General features: G+C 48.8%; 8 protein-coding genes across 8 annotated transcripts, besides 1 other annotated feature; 3 read left to right on the top strand and 5 right to left on the bottom strand.

Annotated features, from left to right (window-relative positions):
- Positions 1–192: 192 nt before the first annotated feature.
- FPSE_03164 (uncharacterized protein) lies at positions 193–731 on the top strand (the record flags this gene model as incomplete). The annotated part of the gene is made up of 2 exons (XM_009256283.1): positions 193–225; positions 282–731. The coding sequence occupies 2 exons, from the start codon at positions 193–195 to the stop codon at positions 729–731; spliced, it is 483 nt and encodes a 160-aa protein (XP_009254558.1).
- A 704-nt stretch (positions 732–1,435) lies between these two features.
- Positions 1,436–1,898, bottom strand: FPSE_03165 (uncharacterized protein; the record flags this gene model as incomplete). The annotated part of the gene is made up of 2 exons (XM_009256284.1): positions 1,436–1,716; positions 1,772–1,898. 2 exons carry the CDS (start codon positions 1,896–1,898, stop codon positions 1,436–1,438), a joined length of 408 nt encoding a protein of 135 aa, XP_009254559.1.
- A 1,223-nt stretch (positions 1,899–3,121) lies between these two features.
- FPSE_03166 (uncharacterized protein) lies at positions 3,122–5,701 on the bottom strand (the record flags this gene model as incomplete). Its single annotated transcript, XM_009256285.1, has 1 exon — positions 3,122–5,701. The coding sequence occupies one exon, from the start codon at positions 5,699–5,701 to the stop codon at positions 3,122–3,124; it is 2,580 nt and encodes an 859-aa protein (XP_009254560.1).
- Positions 5,702–6,150: 449 nt separating this feature from the next.
- FPSE_03167 (uncharacterized protein) lies at positions 6,151–6,663 on the top strand (the record flags this gene model as incomplete). The annotated part of the gene is made up of 2 exons (XM_009256286.1): positions 6,151–6,369; positions 6,478–6,663. 2 exons carry the CDS (start codon positions 6,151–6,153, stop codon positions 6,661–6,663), a joined length of 405 nt encoding a protein of 134 aa, XP_009254561.1.
- A 474-nt stretch (positions 6,664–7,137) lies between these two features.
- Positions 7,138–10,605, bottom strand: FPSE_03168 (uncharacterized protein; the record flags this gene model as incomplete). The annotated part of the gene is made up of 2 exons (XM_009256287.1): positions 7,138–10,432; positions 10,508–10,605. 2 exons carry the CDS (start codon positions 10,603–10,605, stop codon positions 7,138–7,140), a joined length of 3,393 nt encoding a protein of 1,130 aa, XP_009254562.1.
- A 2,317-nt stretch (positions 10,606–12,922) lies between these two features.
- Positions 12,923–13,453, bottom strand: FPSE_03169 (uncharacterized protein; the record flags this gene model as incomplete). Its single annotated transcript, XM_009256288.1, has 2 exons — positions 12,923–13,182; positions 13,258–13,453. The coding sequence occupies 2 exons, from the start codon at positions 13,451–13,453 to the stop codon at positions 12,923–12,925; spliced, it is 456 nt and encodes a 151-aa protein (XP_009254563.1).
- Positions 13,454–13,928: 475 nt separating this feature from the next.
- Positions 13,929–14,088: a repeat region.
- A 92-nt stretch (positions 14,089–14,180) lies between these two features.
- On the top strand, positions 14,181–14,893 carry FPSE_03170 (uncharacterized protein; the record flags this gene model as incomplete). Its single annotated transcript, XM_009256289.1, has 2 exons — positions 14,181–14,318; positions 14,426–14,893. 2 exons carry the CDS (start codon positions 14,181–14,183, stop codon positions 14,891–14,893), a joined length of 606 nt encoding a protein of 201 aa, XP_009254564.1.
- Positions 14,894–15,464: 571 nt separating this feature from the next.
- Positions 15,465–17,449, bottom strand: FPSE_03171 (uncharacterized protein; the record flags this gene model as incomplete). Its single annotated transcript, XM_009256290.1, has 3 exons — positions 15,465–16,132; positions 16,220–17,098; positions 17,152–17,449. The coding sequence occupies 3 exons, from the start codon at positions 17,447–17,449 to the stop codon at positions 15,465–15,467; spliced, it is 1,845 nt and encodes a 614-aa protein (XP_009254565.1).
- Between the last annotated feature and the right edge of the window lie 2,987 nt (positions 17,450–20,436).

Here is a 20,436-nt window from a genome sequence, read left to right as displayed (position 1 = left end):
TGAAAGCATCTTCACTGAATAGGCGCCATCTTTGGCAGCCTGGATATTTATTTTCGGCAGTTCTGTATCCTAACGGCCCATCTTTTCCTCCCCCAACATCATCACTACCGCCCTCGCCATCATTTACATACACCCTGAGACTTAACTTCTGTGCACAAGATACACGATTTGATTGAATTTATCACGGAGAAAATGCTGGCATCCGCAAAAGACACTTTCTTCAAAGTCAGTTACACTCAAATTCGCTGTTGCTTAGTACCACATACTGACCAGAGAACAAGGCTGCGAACAGCACTATTCAGTACGCAAAGGAAAACCCTGGGGCAGCAGCGGCTATGGGAACAGCCGGTATCATGATAGCCGCGCCGGTTTTGATCGCTGCGCCAGCTGCTGCGATAGCTGGTTTTGGGGCGAACGGAATAGCAGCAGGTCAGATGGCACTATGTCCCGGTTCTCGCACATATTCTAACTGGAATGAAGGATCTGCAGCTGCAGGTATGCACGCAGGTATCGGCAATATTATTGCACACAGTACCTTTGCAACACTCCAAAGCTACGGGATGGCTGGGTACGGAGTTCCTATCGTTCACGGCATCGTCCAGGCTGCTGGTGTAGGTCTGGGTGCTGGAGCTGCTTACTCTGAAGCGAAAGGGGATTCCAAGTGTGACGAAAAGAAGTCCTCTGATGGCGGCAGTAACTCGAAAGACAGCAAGGGAGGAAAGAAGCTGTAAACTCGTTCATCTGATGGTACAGGAAGAAAGTCATGGATAGCGAGACAAAGCAATGGTCAGTCTTTATGCAAGCCTGTCGCGGACTAGGATCGATGCAGGAGAACATGGGAAAGAATTGGATAACCCATAATGTAAAGCCGGGAGAGAATTACATCCGATAGACAGAATGATGGAATAGATCAGAGCCGTTGGACACGAACGTGATTGAGATGTCTTGTTTTCTTTGAGTGAGGTGATATACTTTCGTCGATACTGAATATCGACATGATATACGCCTGCCAGTAATGTTTCCCATGTTAATAGCACAAAGGAGTTGTGCCATTATGTTGACCTGGTAAGTTTAAGGTCCAGACTATGAGAAAAGGCAACAGTCCAGGGACTAAATCCGCAGCTATAGTGTTCAAAAGGAAAACCACTTTCAGATATCACGCCAATGTGTGCGCAAAGATAGAAACAGCATAGGGAAAGAAAACACTGCGGATAATGAGCAAATGTAGGAAACTTGTCCGCTGGATTGGTATGACTTCTGCTCAAATAGCAACGCCTTCCTTTGTCATATAACCCCTGAAGACTGTTTTTGTCGAAGGTTGACAATGCAACAATCGTCGGAGCTCAGTATAAAGTACCATTACTCGCTGTTTTGTAACCCTGCTCAGTGCCCTTTTGCCTTCCCAGACCGCAAGAACCGCACACCCCTACCCATCCTATTCGGCAAGGGCTTGCTTAATCTTCCTGTCGAACTCAAACTTGTCTTCCACCTGCTCGTCTCTAAGCTGTTCGGCGTGCTGCTTAAGACAGGAGTGACATTGCCCCTTTTTGCCACAGCAGATGCCGTAGGTGTGATAGAACTTATCATGGGTGTCGAATTCTGCAGGTCCGTAGCCTGTCACTCTACGCAGGGAGGGTCTCGAGAAGATATCGTCTTCTGGTGGTACAACCAATCGCTCTTGGACTGAGATGATGACATGGTTGATGAACGAGGCGCCTGGTGATCTGTCAGTACCAATTTTTAGGATGAGAGAGATGGTGTTTGTGTTTACCTCCAATCAGTGCGAAGAACGCAACAACAAATGATGCAACGATGGCTCCAAATGGTGTTTGAATAGGATCGTTAGCTATGAACGCAATCGACATAGACAAGATGACGAAAAAAGTGATGACCTCCATGATGATGATCACGATGATTTGTGAAAAAATGTTTGATGTCAAGATGCAGCTATGGTAATATTTAATAATCAAGAGAGGACTTGATATAAATAGATGGTGAAGTATACAAACAATTTCATCTGAACTTGAAAGCAGGTGTGACGCCGTTTGTTGATATCTCCGTCGTTTGATTGAAAAGCAGGAGTTGCCTTGCTAGGTTGACTACAAACACCATCGATAACGCTTACTAGGGAATTTAAGCAGCAAACGACATAACACTAGGCATCTTTGGCAGTAAGGAAATATCCAAACAAACGAGAATATCATTCATGTGAGTTGTTGCCAGTGCCCAACACGCTATCCGTAACCTGTTTGACTAACACGAAAATATAGAGCATATAAACAATACCGTCGGATATCTTATGGTATCCAAAAGCACCAATCCTAAAGTATGCATATAGAGAAACCTAAACCAACTAAACTCCCCAAAGCCTTGCATAATACAACACGATCAGAGTTCACCATCACACTCAACCATCGAATGGATTCAAAACCACATTCAGTGCCGCAAAGAACCCAGGGGTATAGAGCCAAGTCTTGAACTCCAAGGTAAACTCACCCAAAGACTACTACCTACTTGCCAGTCAGCTTCTGCTTCGTATTCCAGGAAACGGCCCGTTCCGGATGCACGAACCAACTGCGAGAGCAAAGCCTCCTACTACCATGGCGCCAATACGGCTTTTATTACTTCCCTTCAAGTTCAGTGGAAAGAGGACAGCTGCGATAAACTGTGTAGATATCTTGCCTGAGATGGACTTGGCAGAGTCGTCAGGTTGCGAGTGTGATTCCATGATGGGTAGTTTGGTAATGTTACTCAGTAGAAACATGAGAATGAGACAAAAAGGTGTAGAGAATCGTGGAATGAGCAGGTAATTGCGATTGTATATAGACTTTTAGAAGGCCAATCCATACTTAGTTATATAAGTGACAGTTTGGACACGAACCTGATCCTTGGATCCCCTACACAAAGCATGAAACAAAGGCTTCATATGATACATGAGTAAAGCCCATCAACTTCACCAGTCGGCGAATACAAAGCAAGTGGAAACAATGAACAGCCCATGCCTCAATCATTTTCAATTTTGGTAGGTCCCGCTGATGAAACACCTCAACTAATTACAAAGTAACCCCTTTCTTCATTATAAACCTATCGTCTCATGGACTTCCCTCTCTCTTACTCCCTTTCAACTGCCCCGTCGTCCTCGCTTCATTGGTGGCGGTGACCTGGAGACACTGTCGCTGTAACGTCTTCTCTTTGGCGGCACAGGACTCAACGACTTGTTTCCTCCACGACGTGGCGGGCTCGGCGACGGTGTGTATGAAGGCTGACGTCCGTTACGCGCAGGTGGAGGCGACACGCTCTGAGGATTAGCCCTCCTTGGTGGTGGGGATCGTGAGTCGTATGAAGGCGAACGGCTGTACTGCTTAGCCTTATCTCGTGGCCCGTCACTGACAGATGAGCTATTGCGCCTTTGAGTACCAGGCCCGACATTTCCGCGCGGTCGGCCTCGAGGCGCTGGGCTACCAGAGTATGATCTCTCCCGCTTTCTCACAGGAGAGGGGGATCGACTCTGAGAATCATATGAGTGGCTTCGCCCATCTTTAGCTGGAGGTGGTGCTCCACGTGCTTGTCGTGGCGGCGAGCGAGATCGGCTTCGAGACGAGTAAGAGGCACTACGAGCTCGGCCCTTGCCATTACGAGGGGCTGGAGATCGCGAGCGGCTCTCGCTGGTGTAACGATGACCTCGTCGGGGAGGGCTGGCGGAACCAGACTGACTGCGGCCTCTTCCTCGTGCAGAAACGGATCGTGAGTATGACCTTGACCTCGACGAGCTGTATGAACGTCCCCTGCTCTTTCGACCAGGGGATCGAGAAAGTGACCGACCTCGGTCAGCAACCTTGCGTGGTGTTCGAGAGCGAGATCGAGATCGCGAGTAAGAAGAGCCTGTGTAGGACGAGTAGCTGGAGACGGAATCCGAGTCTGAATTCGCTGCGGCAGCAGGAGCAGGTAAAGCGGGCTTGGGCATGTTCTGAAGGTGTGTTCGCATCTCTTCTGTAAGAGCGCCCATACCGATACTTGTAAAGTAATTGATGGAGAATCTGATGTTGCGGGGGTTGTCTCTGGGGAAGAGACCTTCCAGATTAGGTCGAAGTGTCTCATCTGTCAGACGTGCCCTCAACTTGGGCATGCCGGTCTCCTCTGCAATAAACTGGAATAGAATCTTGATAAAGATACGGCTACTGGATGTGGTCTCGTCCTCGTTCAAGTGAATGACAGAGAGACAGTGCCATCCCAGAGCGTCTGAAGCGAACATGTGGCCGAATAGCATTGCTATATTGCGCAGCTTGTTGTTTTCGTATCGATGGATGGTTTCGTAGTACTTGGCGAAAGCCTGCTCAAAGAGGTCGCACCACAATCGATTAATTTTAGCGAAGCGCTCGCCAATCATGCCAAAGAATTTGGTGTATGTCTTTTCTTGCGAGCAACACTCCACAATCATGGAGGGGAGTTCAGGCTCCTGCCCTGCAGGAAGGTTGATCTTCATAAGCTTGTGGACAGCTTCCTCAGGGTCGGCGCTGGACATGATAGTGAGGTAAATGGTCCTGCGCAGGTTGACAAGGTCAGCATTGGACTGATCCTTGATCTCCATGGCCTTTGTCTTCTCATCCTCCTCGTCTTCGGATGAACTCTCGTATTCGTCCTCGTCATCATCTTCATCGTCGCTGCCCTCGCCCAGAATCTCAGCCCTGAGCTTCTTGTATGCCTCTTCGTGCTCTTCCCACTCTGAATCGAACTTGAAAATGTTGAGCCCATCCTGCGCTTCAATCTCGCTTTCCAGGTCGACTTGGTGTGTAATCTGGTCCTCCTCTTCAACCAAATCCAACTCTTCCTTGACAGCCGGGTTGTCCTTGAACTTGTCCTTTCGCACCTGAAATAAGACCTCGATCATGTACTGCGTTCGCTTATCGATATCGGCTTCGTGCAGAATGTTTCGGAATTGATCAAAGATTACGTTCGCAATCGAGCTTTGCATCTCCTCTAGGTATTGTCCGACCTCGCGGCAGAAACCGACCGCTATCTCAACACTGTCGTCGGTAGGCTTGTGGAGCAGGAGGAGCAAGATTTGACCAGCAAGCATTTCGTGCTGAACCTGCTGGTTGATAAGATGCGCGAGGAAGGTGGTAGAGGAAAGGCAAACGGCCTTGTCGTTTCGTTTGAAGCCTTTCCTGAATTGGAGGACCAAACGGCGTATTAGAAGTTCTCCAACCTGAGGTAGCTTAGTGTTGACAATCGCGGCCATGGCGGCATAGATGGGCGTGAAAGGCAAACTGGCAGCCTGGGCCTTCATGATCGATCGACAAAACAGACCCCGGCCACGAACCAAGTTCTCTCCAAACAGCTCGGGAACGATGAACTTGATGTTCGCTGTGTTGACCTTGTTGATAAGACCGTTGATACTCTTTTTGAGCGCTTCCCATGCCATGCGCTGGTACTCCTTGCTCGTCTTGTCTGTGATCTGTGCCTGGAGCGCGCGCAGTCTCGCGGGTGGGATGTACGTTCCGCCGGATCTCATCGTTAGAAGCTTCTCATACTCGGCCTTTGCGGCAGCCTGCTTCTCCTCCTCCGTTCTAACAGGTGCGACATCTCGTTTTTGACGAGGAGAAGGCGATCGCTGGGACCTCCCAGGGCGATAAGAGTCGCCATCGGGCTTGTCGCTGCGGTCGCGGTTGCGACGGGGGAGGTCAACCTCGGCGGAAGCCATCGTGTAGAAAAACCGGAAGTCACAGTCGCAGTCGATAGTTTTGTCGTTTCTGATTCTGTTTCCTTAATTTCCTGATGGCGTGGTTGAATTGTGGTGAGACTCTTCAACGCGCTGGAGAAGATGTCGTCGCTAACTTGTTCTAAGGTTGAATCACAGCGCGACTGAAAAAGTTAGGCCAGCAGCTAAAGTTCTGCTGCGCCACAACAGACCTGCAGCTGCAAAATCACCAAATGTGGCGGTGCAGTGGCGTCTGCTCCACCCGCTCCGAGACAAGCTGCATGCTGGGTCATCAGGAGGTGAAATCGCGTCCATTGTAAATTTGGCCTTTTAGCAGGTACTCTTAACACTTTGACAAACTTTCCAACGCTCCTTTATTTCTACTCTTCTGCCTCACTCTTCTCTTCGGCTCAACCAAGGTCTACGTTCGCTCACCTTGCGCATCTTTAACAATGGTCAGTACTTTACCTGTTATGTCCACTCCGAAGCCCCGATCTACAGGCTTGTCCCCTTTACGCGGTTCCGCCTGGGGGCATCGCAGCAGCCCCTCGCTCTTCTTCAACTTTACTAACATAATTCCTCTACTACAGTTGGACAAAATCGTCGGTCTCGCCATGCTCGTGGCCGCTTCCGTCGTCTTCACCTACTACACCATCTGGACCCTTCTCATGGTAAGTACCCTCCGACCTCGGTGCGATTGATCCTATGGCAGCAGCCCTTACCTGTCTGCCCTGGGTACCCACGTTTATAGATGCGCCGTGAGCTAACAATTGCTTCAGCCCTTTGTCGACGACGATCACCCTCTCCAAAACTTCTTTCCTCCTCGCGTTTGGGCCATTCGCATCCCCGTCATTATCATCCTCCTCGGTTCCGCTGTTGTTGGCTCCTTCCTAGGCATGGTTATGATTCGGAGCAACCAGAAGAAGGCTGCAAAGGCCAAGGCTGCCGCTAAGAAGGCCAACTAGACAATCAATATGCCGATTCATATACCTTTTAATTGTTTACTGGCATTTAAAATCACCTAATCGCACCACGGAACATGTCGACGTCCTGAACCTTGGATACCGTGGGGCAACAGCTTATGCAGAAGAAATAAAAGAGCACTATGGGGAATGGGCATCTAATGTGTTTCTATTTATTTAATAAGGCATTATGACCTGCCAAAGAAAGAATTCCGTGCTAAAGAGTGTTTCTTACATGAAGCAAATTGCCTACACGTCAAGAATCAATCAACTCCAACATTCCGGACCCAATGATTTGGTTAAATGCTGCCATTCGTGCGAAACATGGATTGGTGAAATTTGGCTCCATGTTTGAATAGCCTAAGCAATGGATTATTGATCCCTAGCATCAAATCCATAGAATGAAGTAAAGCTCAAAAATCCATACACCAAAAAAAAACCTGCACATATTGTTGGTTGAGAGGAGACTCATCTCACTTACACCCTCTGATCTGCAAAATCGAGAACTTCGCAATCATCCTCAAAAAAGCCGTCCTCACCTTGACCACCCCCCTGAGCTCCACGACGTCTCCTCGTCGTCACCACAATCTGCGCTTCGTCACCGTACTGCATCACCCGCTCCATGGCAGAAGGGGGCAAGGCAATATGATCCTCAGGGCCATCGTACTCCTCCTCGGTGACAGTGGGCAAGCCCAAGTCCAGTCGAACCACTGGAATATCCTGGCCAAAGGCCCAGGCTGTTGTGCTTGACACTTCTCTAGATGCATATGTTTCCGTGGGTTGCCCCTTCTTCTTCTTTGTCTTTGATAGTGCATTTTCTTCTAGGTTGGCATCGGCCAGCATGGCGGAAACAACCTCGAGTTGGTCAATTGTACCTCTACGGTACTCGCAGAGCGTCACTCGACGGTCTGTGTGGAAAGGCTGATAGGGCGCACTAGACTCTATTTCAGCTTGAGGGATCGATGACTCCATATGGTGATCTGCCGATGCCACACGAGGTCGTGCATTGAGTGTCAGGGTGTTCCCCGCATCCATGTCACGATCTGAAAGGTCGAGAATCTCATCTTGGGCTCCCAAGTCCACCATCTGTCGCACAGCTGGAGCTACCAGGTCGCTGGGAAGGTTCGGCACGTTGTAATCGTGATATCTGCTGGCACGTGTCACCTTCCTGCCAGCCTGTACGCTAGATCGGCGAGTTCTACAGGAGAACGCCCGCACCAAGCCGTTTCCAACCACAAAGAGCCCTTGGTGTCTCCGGCTTTTGACCCATGTGACGCATGACGTCGAAGGGAGGCTCGAACTAAGTGGCAAGGAAACACGGTTCTCTCCAGTATGCCGGAGCTGATTGATCGCGGTTCCAGTCTTGCCGAGCGAACTGCTGATGCTAGCAGCAATCACTCGTCCTCCCATGGCCGCCGAGTCTTTGAGACTGTTGCCAGGAATATTGGATACGTTACCGCTGCTGCGGCGGGGTCGTGACACAAATGGTTTCGCAGCTTGGTAAGCGGCACCAAAAGCGCCAGTTGCCAAAGAGACGGCTGTACTTGGCTGCTCTGGTGTTGCAGTACCACTCTCTTGGATGGCTTGACGGCGACGAGGTGCGGGCCACATGAACGCACTCGAGGGCATGTCGAGAAGATGTACAGTACCACGCTCGGTCACCATAGCCAATCGTTCACCCTGCGCCTGCGTCCAAGCAACTTCGACAATACGTGCAACTGTCATTCGTGAGAACTGTGCAATTTGTCGAACCTGAGGACCTGTGCTTGCGTTTGGGCTTACTGTAGCCTGCAGAGGCGACGATCTAGTATGTTGAATACGGAGGAGGTCCCAGACTGTCTGCACATCGCCTTTGCTGCTGGCTGTGAATAAAGCCAATGAGGACGGGGAGAAAGAGAGGAAGCTGCACCCCAGAGGCGGTGCGAACGTAGTGATTGGATGGATTGAAGACGAAGCAACGAGGGACTCTGTGTCAATGATGGACACAAGGCCTGGATCCTTTGCTATGGTCTGACCAGTCGATCCATGTGTAGGAGGGAATTGAGACGAGTCGCCATGAGGTGATCGAGTGCCCGCCCAGCCTTGGGGAGGTGAACGTGCTTGTTGAGTTTGCGACTGGGGGCTTGATTTGTTCCAGTAGGAATTCCAAGCCTGCCAGCCTTGTTGTCCAACCCATTTGGCACCCTGTATAAGCTCTTGGGTCGTCTCGCGCATAATCTTATTTACAACGCTATCGGATATTGGGAGATCTACCGATGCAGAAGATGATGGCAGCTGTGGTGGAGTTACAGTGGCAAGCCCAGGTGCCTTGCCCAATATTGGGAGTGGCACATGAGCTCTGAGAGAAACCTGAGATGACGGGGTCGCGGGACAGTAAGCGATCCATCGTCCACTGATCGCCAGAATAGGTGTTTGCGGGCTCGAGCGCGGGGATGCAGTCGAAGTACGTGTCTTATCCGTCTCCTCTGGTACCTCGCCTCGGGCACTTTGCTGAAGGCTAGTCCAGATCTTGCCGACACATGCAAATGCATGGCCGTTCTGATCCTCCAATAGCTGCAAGTAAACCCAGCATTCGCCAGTAACGCCTGAGCACACTGCGAGCGTACCGGAATCTGCCCGAACTGTAAAGGTACCGCTGGGCGGAGGCGGTCTGAAAATAGGATTTGTAACAGAGATTTCAGGGTTGATTTGTATCTTTGGTGCTTGAAGTAACACATCGACCAGTTGGTTCGTTCTCAGCGAGTAAACCTCGACGGAAGTTTGATAAGCGTCGATGCTCTGTCTTCCTTGGAAGCCTTCCTGGTGAGTATAGACTGACCGAGGGCTTGCCGCTCCGTCAGGTCTGGGGCTCGGTCCATCGTCTTGTGCAGGGTCAGATGCGCCGGCGGGTAGAACAGGACCATGCAAAACCACGGCCACGAGAGGAAAGAGTGACTTTTTATCATTGTCAAGTGTCCATGGAAGGATCTTGGCGTAATGGACACCTCCCCGTAGTCCCTTTAAGCTTGCGGCAGGTTCAAGGCCTCTCTTCCCAACAGTATAGACGTCCAAGCCACCTTCATATCCGGCGATGACGACGTTGCTTGGACTGGGTGGGAAATCGGGGCACTCGGGCAGCTTGTCGAAACCGAAGAAGTAACCGCGCTCGCCGGCTTTCATACCAGAGTTGTTTGTCAAGTTCAAGTCAAGATCGGGGGCACCGTAGAAATGTGCTTGGGGTTGATGAGGAAGCGGCGGAAGGTTCCCGATTCTTGCACCATTGAACGGAGACGCAACTGAACTGCGGCGATAGTGGCCAGGCAGAGGCGGTGTCTCTGGAGACTGGTACTGAGCATCCATCTGGAAGCTCAAGGGGCGACGACCGTGACTTGGTGGTGATATAGATGAGGGCGACGGGCTCATGTAAGGACGCTGAACAGCCCATCCATGATGCAGTCGACCCGAGTCCTCATATGAGGAGGGTTGAGTAGGAGGCGAGTCGCCCATGATGCTGATCAAATTTCCCGGGGAACCAGCAATACCGCTTCGGATCCAGTCGTTATTCATACTCAGCGCTGTGCTCACGGAAGCTGGAGTTGTGGACATTGCAGTAAGCATGGGGGAGGCGGCAGGGTTGTCATTGTCAGGGACGGCGGAAGGCTTGATCTCTGGCGTATCGACCGGGGGCGTGGAAGCGACCGAAGTAGATGAGCTCTTGCTTTCGGCACCGTTATTGTTGGTGCTTTTGACGTTGTCTTTATTGCTTGGGTTGGTGCTGGTGTTGTTGGCGACACTATGAACGTGACTGCGGGTCAGCCAGGTACTAAACATGGTGATGGAAGAGTCTCGTGGACGAAAGGTTACTCACGCGAACTTTCCAGCTGTTTGCTTTGTCACAGCTGCGGCGATACCGCCACTTTCTCTAGCATGTTTCCTGTCCTTCTTTGAGGCTGAGGAAAGAGTCATAGTTAGCCTTCGGGTTGCTGTGGTAAAAGGCAGCGCGCGTTGCGCATATGGTTTGGGAGAGGAAATGCTATGTTATGATGGAGTAGAGGGGTAATGTAAGGGCGAATGGCAGGTATTAGATAGAGGTTAAGATGTACCAACTTACAAGGCATTCAACTGATTTGGGCAAGTGTCGGAGCAGTTTCCTACCCCAAAAACGCTCGCGTTTCTGCAGAACGTAGTTGCCAGTAAAGAGGCGTCAAGTCGGTTTTCTTAGAGGTGACGCCGGCACTTGTTTATTAAGGTTCTCAGTCTGTATCCTTTGGTCTGTCGCGTATCTCTTTGTACAGTGTCGAATGAAATGACGCCAAATGGTAGGCTCGTACAGATCGAAGGGGGGATTAGTAGCAGCAACTAAAGTCGTACTGGCTGTCGAATAGAGAAGTAAAGGTAAAAAAAAAAAAGCTGGGAAGAGGCACCCAGTAAGTATTTGGTTAAGTTGAGTGATTATCGAGAATGAAGGGCGAGATGCTCGAGATTGTTGAGTGGACAATAGCGGCGCAGACCAGCTGTGCGGAAGATAGAAGATAGTCTAAAGAGTTGTATGTATGGGATGTAGTATGTAAGATGGATGGTAGATGATTTGATGCAATAGAGACAGAACCAGATGATGATGAAACAAAGATCGTTATAGAGTTGGAAGTGAAAGAAATCGTCATGCGCTTGTTTGATGCTTGTATCGTGTAGTCATTCACTGAAGAGTCAAGTTGTAAGTTAGTGAAAGGAGAGGATCAATTGTTGAGACGGAGCTCGCTCAAAGGAAGGTGTACAGTCAGTAGGAGGTAGTCATGTCGGATAGAGTCACGCCGGGATATGGTGTAGCAGCCAGGATTAGTACCTACATCCCGTCACTGACGCCTTGAGAGAGGGGACGCTAAACATGGGGGTGTGTAAGGGGACAGACACACTGGGCATTGGAGAAAGGAGTAGTGACAGAAATGCAGATGATTGTCTTTGGTCGAGTGATGCTGGACTAATTTCTGACACTACAGGCCACATGCACACTGAGCCCCGAGGATGTTCTAGCGCGGGATGGGGCATTCTTATGGGGGTTGGCGGGCCTGGCTGGATCTAGGCGGTGATAAGGAGCTGGTCTATTGAACCCCTCATGCGATAAGACACCCAGACCAGACTCGATAGTCTGTCTGTCCTCTGTGGTACTGGACTGTATGGAGTACGATACGGGTAGGCGATCCAAATGGCGGATCTACACGGCTTCGTCCCTGTCACATTTCTAGCTCATTCGGGAAGTCGAGGGATTGTTTCTTTTTCGTACCGTTTGAATGGCTGCAGACTGACTTGTCATCCATTCCTTGGTACTCTTGTCCTCTGGGACGCGGGGTTATAGTAGGTTCATGCGCTGGCTGACCATAACTAGGACCCGAGAAAGGGATAGGGAATGAAAGAAAGATGGTTGTATCAAATCAGATCGAATCCGGAACTTGACAACCCATCCTAGACCGGATTACATACCTACATACATACAACTCGTTATCGATACGTTGTCATCCCCCATTCGCCATGATAACAGGTTTATCCACGACCTCGGGTACCTTGAGGAAACTGATGACGACTGATCTCACCTCCTCTCGATCTGAGCATAAACCATCCATTCATAACTTGGTATTGCCGGTTGTATCCTTGTTGGTTCCTGTTCCAGCATCTGGTTGACCCCCTAGCCACATGATTCTCTCACCTGACCATACCAGCTACGCCATCAGCATGTGGCCGTGCTAAGCGTGCCTCTCCTATCATCACCAGGGGACGGGCACGTTGATTGTACAGATTTAGGACACGGCATCGTGGTATTAAAGCAAGGGACGGTGAACCTTGATTGTTTAGCTTAGCTTATTCATTTCAGGCGAAGCAACAGCCCGAGGTCGGGCTACCGGGCTACTAACTAATAAATGCAGCGAGATGAGTGAGTCAACCGCACTGGGGGTGTTGTTATTAGGCTCATCCATCCCGAACCTCCCCCTGTGAGACTTGTCCTTTAATCGGCGTGCTCAATTCATTCGATAACGATAGAGATAACGATAACGGTATACTTCGGCATTTGTCTCTCCCCGCAATTTCCATCTTGTCCCACACTCCCACAGACCGACCTGGCTGGGATGACGTATCGGGATGTGAACGGTGAGTAGGTCGGTAGCTTCCCGATTGTATTGGTTTGTTTTGTTTTGCTGTTTCGTATTGCTTGCTATTCATCAACGCGACTAGAGGCTATTTATTATGCACAAATTCACTTTTGTTCGTTTCGGTCGATTGCGTCTCTCTTTCATAGAAGGCCCTCATCCTGCAACCAAACTCGGTACTCCTTGAATTTCCAGGCTCCATCGACTTTCTTCACAACCGCGTGGGCTGACCATGCAGCTTGTTTGAGTCGTCCGTCTGTCGTAGTCACGCCAACCTCACCGAGGATCATCACTTCGCTCTCGCTGGGTTCCGAGTCTGGGAAACGTCCAGGGAAGACCTTGAGGACCGTGTGCTTTCTCTCCTTGACTAGTTTCCACATCCGCGTTCGGAACTGTGCCAGGTCTAGATAAATTGATTCATCAGCTCAACATTTCTCAACAGATTGAGACGAACGCATCCGAGATTGTTTCAACTAACCATTTGTGCCACGCGCCTTGTCAGCGCCAATTTGAACACGTGCGTCCTCGCAGAAGGAATCGACCCAGCGTTGGTTCTCTTCTGGCTTGTCTGAGATGCGATAGAACTCAATTGCGAATTTTTGGAGCTCCTTGTCCTCCCACTCGTCCTGCTGAGCGTACTTGGGGATGTAGTTGTCGGGGACGTTCTGAGCCATGATGAATGTGGTTTGCAGTGACTTTATCTCGGTTCTGGTAGACGAATGAGTATTCTGAATGACAATGGATGAGCAATTTATGAGAGAGATTGGTTTATAAAAGTCGAGAAATATACTCTTTCCGAATTCATGATTGCTAAATTCGGGGATATATGGAGAATGAATGACCCAGCATGATGCAATTGCCTCCATTTTCAAGTGGATCATCATGACTAGCCAAAGTTACTTTCACGGAAAGTTGCCGTAAGTATCTGCATTCCCTTTCTACTTTTTCTAGAAGCAAATGAGCCTGTTATTTCCTGGAAATACCCAAGGTAGTAAGGCTGTTTGGCGAACAAGGAATAATAATTTAGTAGTAGCTCAATCAAACTCACCTCTTTTACTTTTAGCTAGGTATAGCCCTTAGGGATTAAGTGTGTGGCCAGTATATCGCTACTGTGGATCCCGTGTATAAATCGATTTAATAGATCTTTACTTATATTATCTTATATAATAATAAAAATACTATATTCTTTCTCTTTTTTAAATCTATTTAGCAATAGATTTAATAGTAAGTAAAATATAATTTTATCTTTAAAATTTATATATTTAATAGTAACTATTTATTTAACTTTTTATACTATTTTTTATTAAAACACTAAAACGTAGATATAGCTATATGAAAAAGTAAAAATGCATATTTGATACCTTGCGGGCTGTATTCACAAACAAACACCACACTGAAAAAATGCAGTCTCTCGAACTCACCCTCATAGTCGCTGCGACTCGTAATATGGGCATCGGCGCCCAAGGAGGAATGCCCTGGCAAGGCTTGCGCAAAGAAATGAAGTACTTTGCACGTGTGACGACAAGACTGCCACCACAGGTACAACTGCAATCACTTATTTCCCTCTGCCCAAACACGCCCCAGACCAATTCTCCCACATGGTTTGAATAAGAAAATACAAAAAACCTGTACTAACAAACTCTCAGGCCCCTTCACCATCGCTCAATGCAGTCATAATGGGCCGTAAAACCTGGGACTCAATCCCCACCAAATTCCGACCTCTAAAAGACCGTCTCAATATCGTCATAAGCCGTTTCGCACCTTTAAACTTCCCCGAGATAGTTGAACCCACAGAGCCCGTCAGAGTCCAGTCTCTTGAGCTCGCGCTGCAGTACGCTCGTGCTCGCCGCGACATCAACCGTGTCTTTGTCATTGGCGGTGCCCAGATCTACGATGCTGCACTCAAGCTGCCCGAGGCGCGACGCATCCTGCTCACCAGCATTGAACGGGATTTTGACTGCGATACGTTCTTCCCCGTGGACCTGAAGGGTGGCAAGTGGGAGAGGAAGTCGAGAGAGGACTTGCAGGAGTGGACGGGCGAGGAGATTGACGAAGGTGGTCAAGAGGAGGCAGGGACAAAGTATGAGTTCCAAATGTGGGAAAAGAATGAGTAGAGGGAAATATAGACTTGGTGATTTCGTTCCATGAGACAGGATATCATCATTCGAATTATTCATAAATACAGGAGTCATGCCTAAGAACAATACACCCGCCCAAACCCAACCTTCATCCCAATGTCCTAGTCCAAGGCTTGGTCCAAGTATCCATACTGCCTACTATATGGTATTAATGCGATGTACTTGTTCCAGGATCTCGGGCCAACGGGCGCTCCCGGACATAAACAATTGAGTAAACTTGGTTCATAGATGGTCATAGTATGTCAGCGTATCATGGTAGCTCAGACTTTCCAGCATAAATGTGTCGATTTTATTGATATGCTTGTCAGTTAAGTCTCGAAAAGGCGATGATCTCCAGTTGTCCCGTTGTTCAATCATTGTGGTGGACCTAACGACATGGGGAAAACCTGAATATAGATAAATGTAGTAAATCGTGGATGAATATATTAATCCCATAAGTCTCTTCTTCAACTAAAACTAAGTGACTTTGGCAAATATTCAAGGGGTATCGAGACTAAAAACTAATACAGATAGACAATTCTGGTTCGTTCTTTCAAGCAGCAACCTCTTATCCGTCAACCCGCTTCTCATCCATAGGAGACTCCTCGTCGAGCTTGGTACCTGCTTGACCCTCAGGGAGAGCGTTAAGCTCATCCTCGATAATATCCAAGTCCTTGAACTGGAACCAGAAGCAAGTTCCAGCAATCACAGCGAGGATGGCAACAACACCGTAGTTCCAAACAAGGAGAGGATCGGCAGCAAGACCAACCAGGGCTTGTCCAAGAGCAGCTGAGAAAGCAGTCATGAAGAGAGCAACGGCCTGGACCATGGAACGCATGTTCTTGGGAGCCTTGGAGAAGGCGTACTCAAGAGAAGTGATGGAGGCAAACACTTCGGATAAAGCAATGAGAACGTAAGCGCCGGTCTGGGCCCAGACGTTGATCTCGACGACAGGGCAGTCTTCACCAGATGCTCGCATGCCACACTCAGACTTTTGGTAGATGTAATGTTGAACAACAGCAGCCCAGATCATGGCGGCGGCTCCAGTGAAAAAACCTGCCGTGATCTTCTTAATGGGAGTAAAGCGGATACCAGCCTTTCGGAGAGCAGGGTAGATTAGGCGATCGTTGAGAGGAATAAAGATCAAGAGGGCGAAGGGGTTGAGGTTGGAGAGAATATCGTTAGGAACACCGTGACGCTGCATGAGAGCGGCCTGAGAGATCAGGTTGTTATTGACTATTATGATTGTTAGTTTTGACAAGGCTTATTCAAAACATTCACAATGTCTCATGTGTGAGGCATTATATAGGGGAGGGTACATACTCTGATTGTAGCAAAGCCAAAAGATGGGGTACCAGCAGAATACGGCACAAGCGTTAAATCCACGACGAAGCTCATCAACCCAAGCATCGTCGAAAGTCATCCACTTAGGGCGGTTCTCATGACTGAAGCGAGATGGCTTGACGTTCTCCCAAAAGTCACCAGTGTGCATGTTCTTCCATGTCTGGAAGGGGTTAATGCTCCAGCGGCCCTTTTGAGCAAGGAAGAAGGTCTTCATAGCAGGTCCCAGAACGGAACCACCAGGAGGTCGTCGTTCATAGTTCTTGCGGTTAAAGAATAAGATGATAGGGCAAATGCACAGCATGAAGGTAGGAAGGGTGTATGATAGCCAGAAACCGACATACTTCTCGGCGAAAACCATAGTGACCTGACCGACCAGGGCACCAATATTGATAGCCCAGTAAAACCACATGTAAACGCGCTCAATAGTGACGGCAGGATCGATGATAACACGCTCACCAGACTTGAGAGTCTTGACGTGCATGTATTGCTCACCAAGCTGTTCGACGATAAGAGGATTGACATTAGGCTTGAAACCACCGGTACCGAAACCAATGACAATAATAGCAACGATCATGGCACCGAGAGCACCGTCGCTCTGAATGACACCAGGGACAGCGGAGACGATGAGGATAAGATGACCGATGATGTCGACTACCAGAGCATAGCTGATGGTCTTGTAACGGCCCCAGTACTGATCAGCTAGATAGGCTCCGAGAAGGGGCATCAGGTACTGCCAGAACTGGTTGAAGGTAGTGATACCGGTCGAGGCTCGCTGGCCCATTCCAAGGGCACCAGGCTGCTCATCGTCGGCACCGGTGGTGGAACCAGGGGGGAGAGGCTGCTGGATGAAGTTTGTGACTTATACAAGTTAGATGACTGAGATTGAGTGTTGAGGGTTGAGTAAAACTTACAAACTACGGTGCATCCATAGTAAGAAAAGCGTTCACAGAGTTCTATGAATGCGATACTAAAGAGCTTCATAGGAATCTTGTTGGCAATGCGTCTCAAGCTTTGCATCTCCTCAGGAGTGGGAAACTGCCCATCTGCGGTGACACCACCAGAAGACACAGCAGCAGCAGGAGCCTGGGGGTCGGTGACCACAGAGGATCTCCTCTCAGCGGCAACAGAGGCTCGCTTCTCGTCAACCATCTCAGCGTGGAGGCCGGCCGCAGCAACGGTCTCGCCCATAGCGTCTCCGGTAGGCGCCATTGTGGAAGATTTGCTGATCTGTGATGGACCGCAAAGGAATGGTATAATCTGACACGAATTAGACAGTCAAGAAGAGGGGAACACCTGCCATGGGGACGCGACCTTTATACAGTTTCCAACCGTCGGACGGAGCTACCACTTTCGACCTCGCGCAGTACAACATTCTGGCTGGGTAACATTCAGCGATCGACGCGAAGGCAAAGGTCTGCACACAGGGTTGGGCCAAGACGCCAGATCTGACGAGACATGGGACTCGGGCATGCAGATTGTGCATCCTTGGGGTCAGGAGGATGTACCTCTGGCGCAAGGATGGGAATGAAAAGAGAAGGTCCTGTTAGCTACCTACTGTAAAAGGTTTGATACCAGGAGCCTCAAGACCGGGGTGGATTCATCCCTCGGACTGCCAAGAGCTGACTATGCAGCTTTGATAGTGAAGACCATGAGTTTGGTGGTATAGTGGTCAAGGGAGGCGAATGGGATGCAGCTTTACAATTACCAGCATGGAGACAGGACGAACTTTTGGAAATACCTATACAAGTCTCACCTTTTACTTGGCAACGGGGAAAAGTTCTTTAGTAGTTTGTTTTAGCTTTTCGTGGCTTGCTGGCGCTCGGAGATTTTGGTATTCGCGTCTGGGCAAGAGGGAGGGCAAGAGGGACAGTGTAGTGTCTAAGTGTTTTGAACCTGCCAAGTGCACATGTCTTGCAGCTGAATTCTTGTAAGGTTTAGCATCACCATGTTCCGACAATGTATGTACATTCACAAACTGTACCACACTGCCTTAGGTTTTCTGGCACCCCAAAAAAGTGTCGATGTTGTCGAGGGACCAATCCCTCAGGCTTGGCAGAACGGACATTCCTTATCTGAGAAGTCCTAGTTAGGATATGACCCCCGACGATGTTGCATCAAAAGTAGACGGTGCCAAGATACATGCTTCTGGAGAAGCTGAGACTCGTCCCTGATTAGCCAGTTGGTTCTCAGTCCCGTGATAACAGGCGCGCCAAGATAGTGCTGCAAGCATGGGAGAGGTTGACATTGGTGTTGGCTCCCTATGGATGGCTCATTGCTCCAAATCTTGGCGGCGGTCGATGAGAACTTTTGTAAGTCTGGGCATGATAAAGACGGAAAAGATAAGTTGCAGCGATACATGGTAGCTATGGAAGTTTATTGTTTTTGGTTGTTCTAACGTTTTTTAGGTTGGCCATGGTTCGGCGATTACTTGGGACAAATGGAAGATGTGTGTGTGATAAGAGGCGGCTAGATACGAAAATAGGTAGATAGGTAAATAATTGACTATTAGTGCTCGATCCTTTATCAGTTTATCAGTTTATAGCGAATGCAGCTTGTTTAACACAGCCTACCTAGAGCACAGATTGACTGGGTCACTGAATATCAGAGATATATCTGTTTTACAATTTAACTCTTCCAACTCTAATCCCTTCTTTCGATACAATTTCTTATCCGCCCAGGTCGTAATAAGAAACATGGTTTCCCTACACGAGACCACCTCTCTCCCCGCAAAACAGCCACCTTCCTAAAGCAGCCTAACGTCCCCGCGCTAGAAACATCCTTCGATGCAGCTTAATTTAAGCTTCTTTTAATCGAGCAACGATTCACTGTCACTTTCAATTGGGCAGGCGCAGGCAAGACCAACACGCAGCAACAACATACAGAAATAGGCAGGCAGGAACACACCACCTCCCGCTTGCCAAGTCGTCACTCTTGCTTTTTTAATCTAAGAAATAGTAATATTAGCCTTCCTCTTAGTTATCAAACTGTTGGTTAAGCTCGATTTGGAAACTGTAACACGCATATCATCGGACGAGAAGCCCTTTTCCAACCGAGGGCAACAACACTGTCACCGAATACAACGTCTTCGAGGAATCCATTGGCACAGGGGCATTCCGACAGTTTTACGGGACTCGGTAACAGGGGCCGAATGCAAGGTCTATCAGTGTTATCATATGCATAACCGACAGCTTGGCCCAGCTCGTCCAAGACAGAAATCATACCATGACTACCATTATCAGACATCGACTCATATTTATGATCCACCAATATTCGCTTCAGTAGTGGGTAGCCGTCTTTTGGTTCCACCTGATGATCAACTGCGATGTTTCCGGCATTTTCTCATGGTACGATACACATCGACAAATAAAATCTTACTTAGCTCGATTGACCATGACAGCATGGTATCCCACAACACCTACTTGAAGACAAGACAATCCTATTAACGAAGACTTGTCTTGGTGAGAAAGCTTCCAGTACCAAGGCTTAGTGGGGTCTAGAAGCTGTATTCGTTCGATACTAGTAGTATAGTATTATCTCTCTCTAGTTCTGTAGTTTGTTGTCGGAAGCATCGACACGCAGAGACTCGTCGCTTCACGCACAACCCCTACTAGCCTTGTAGATGGCTTTCTTTGGGTCTCGGCTTCGAGCATCCTTTACGGAAATCATCATTTCCTGCATCCAGTCTCTCCCATTCCTTGGGTTTGGCGGCTGTTTGACCTTACTTTAGACCCGGACTGTCTTGCCAGTCATTTTCACGGCGATATGACAAACACCACTATTGCCCCGGAGGTTAAGGCCAAAGGTCCAGAGACAGGGCGATTGGGCTCCTGACAAGCCGAGTTGTCACAAGCATGAAAACTCCTTTCTTCGACTCAGATGAGGTGCATATACTCATCTATTATTAGACCTTTGGGCTTTTCGTCTCCATTTTCTCGAGGTTAATGCAGACAATTGCCACATATTCTCTTGGGAAGTGAAGTACATGATAGTGGAGGTCGTTATCGCCGTCAGATACCTTATCGAATGCTCTTCTGGGCTTTAGCTTGTTACTAGCGGCCCTCTCAGCGATGTCGATATAGCTTCTGTATGCGACATTTGATCCAAACGCATGTTCCCCAAGCTTCGTCGTTGTCAAATCTGACCGCAGCATCTACGTAGATATCCCACATCTTCAGATCTCATTTGAAGGTTGGAAC

This window comes from Fusarium pseudograminearum, chromosome 4, assembly GCF_000303195.2.
Source record: "Fusarium pseudograminearum CS3096 chromosome 4, whole genome shotgun sequence".
Lineage (NCBI taxonomy): Eukaryota > Fungi > Ascomycota > Sordariomycetes > Hypocreales > Nectriaceae > Fusarium > Fusarium pseudograminearum.
Note: the sequence above shows the minus strand (reverse complement) of the source record. Positions and strands in the feature narration are given on the sequence as shown.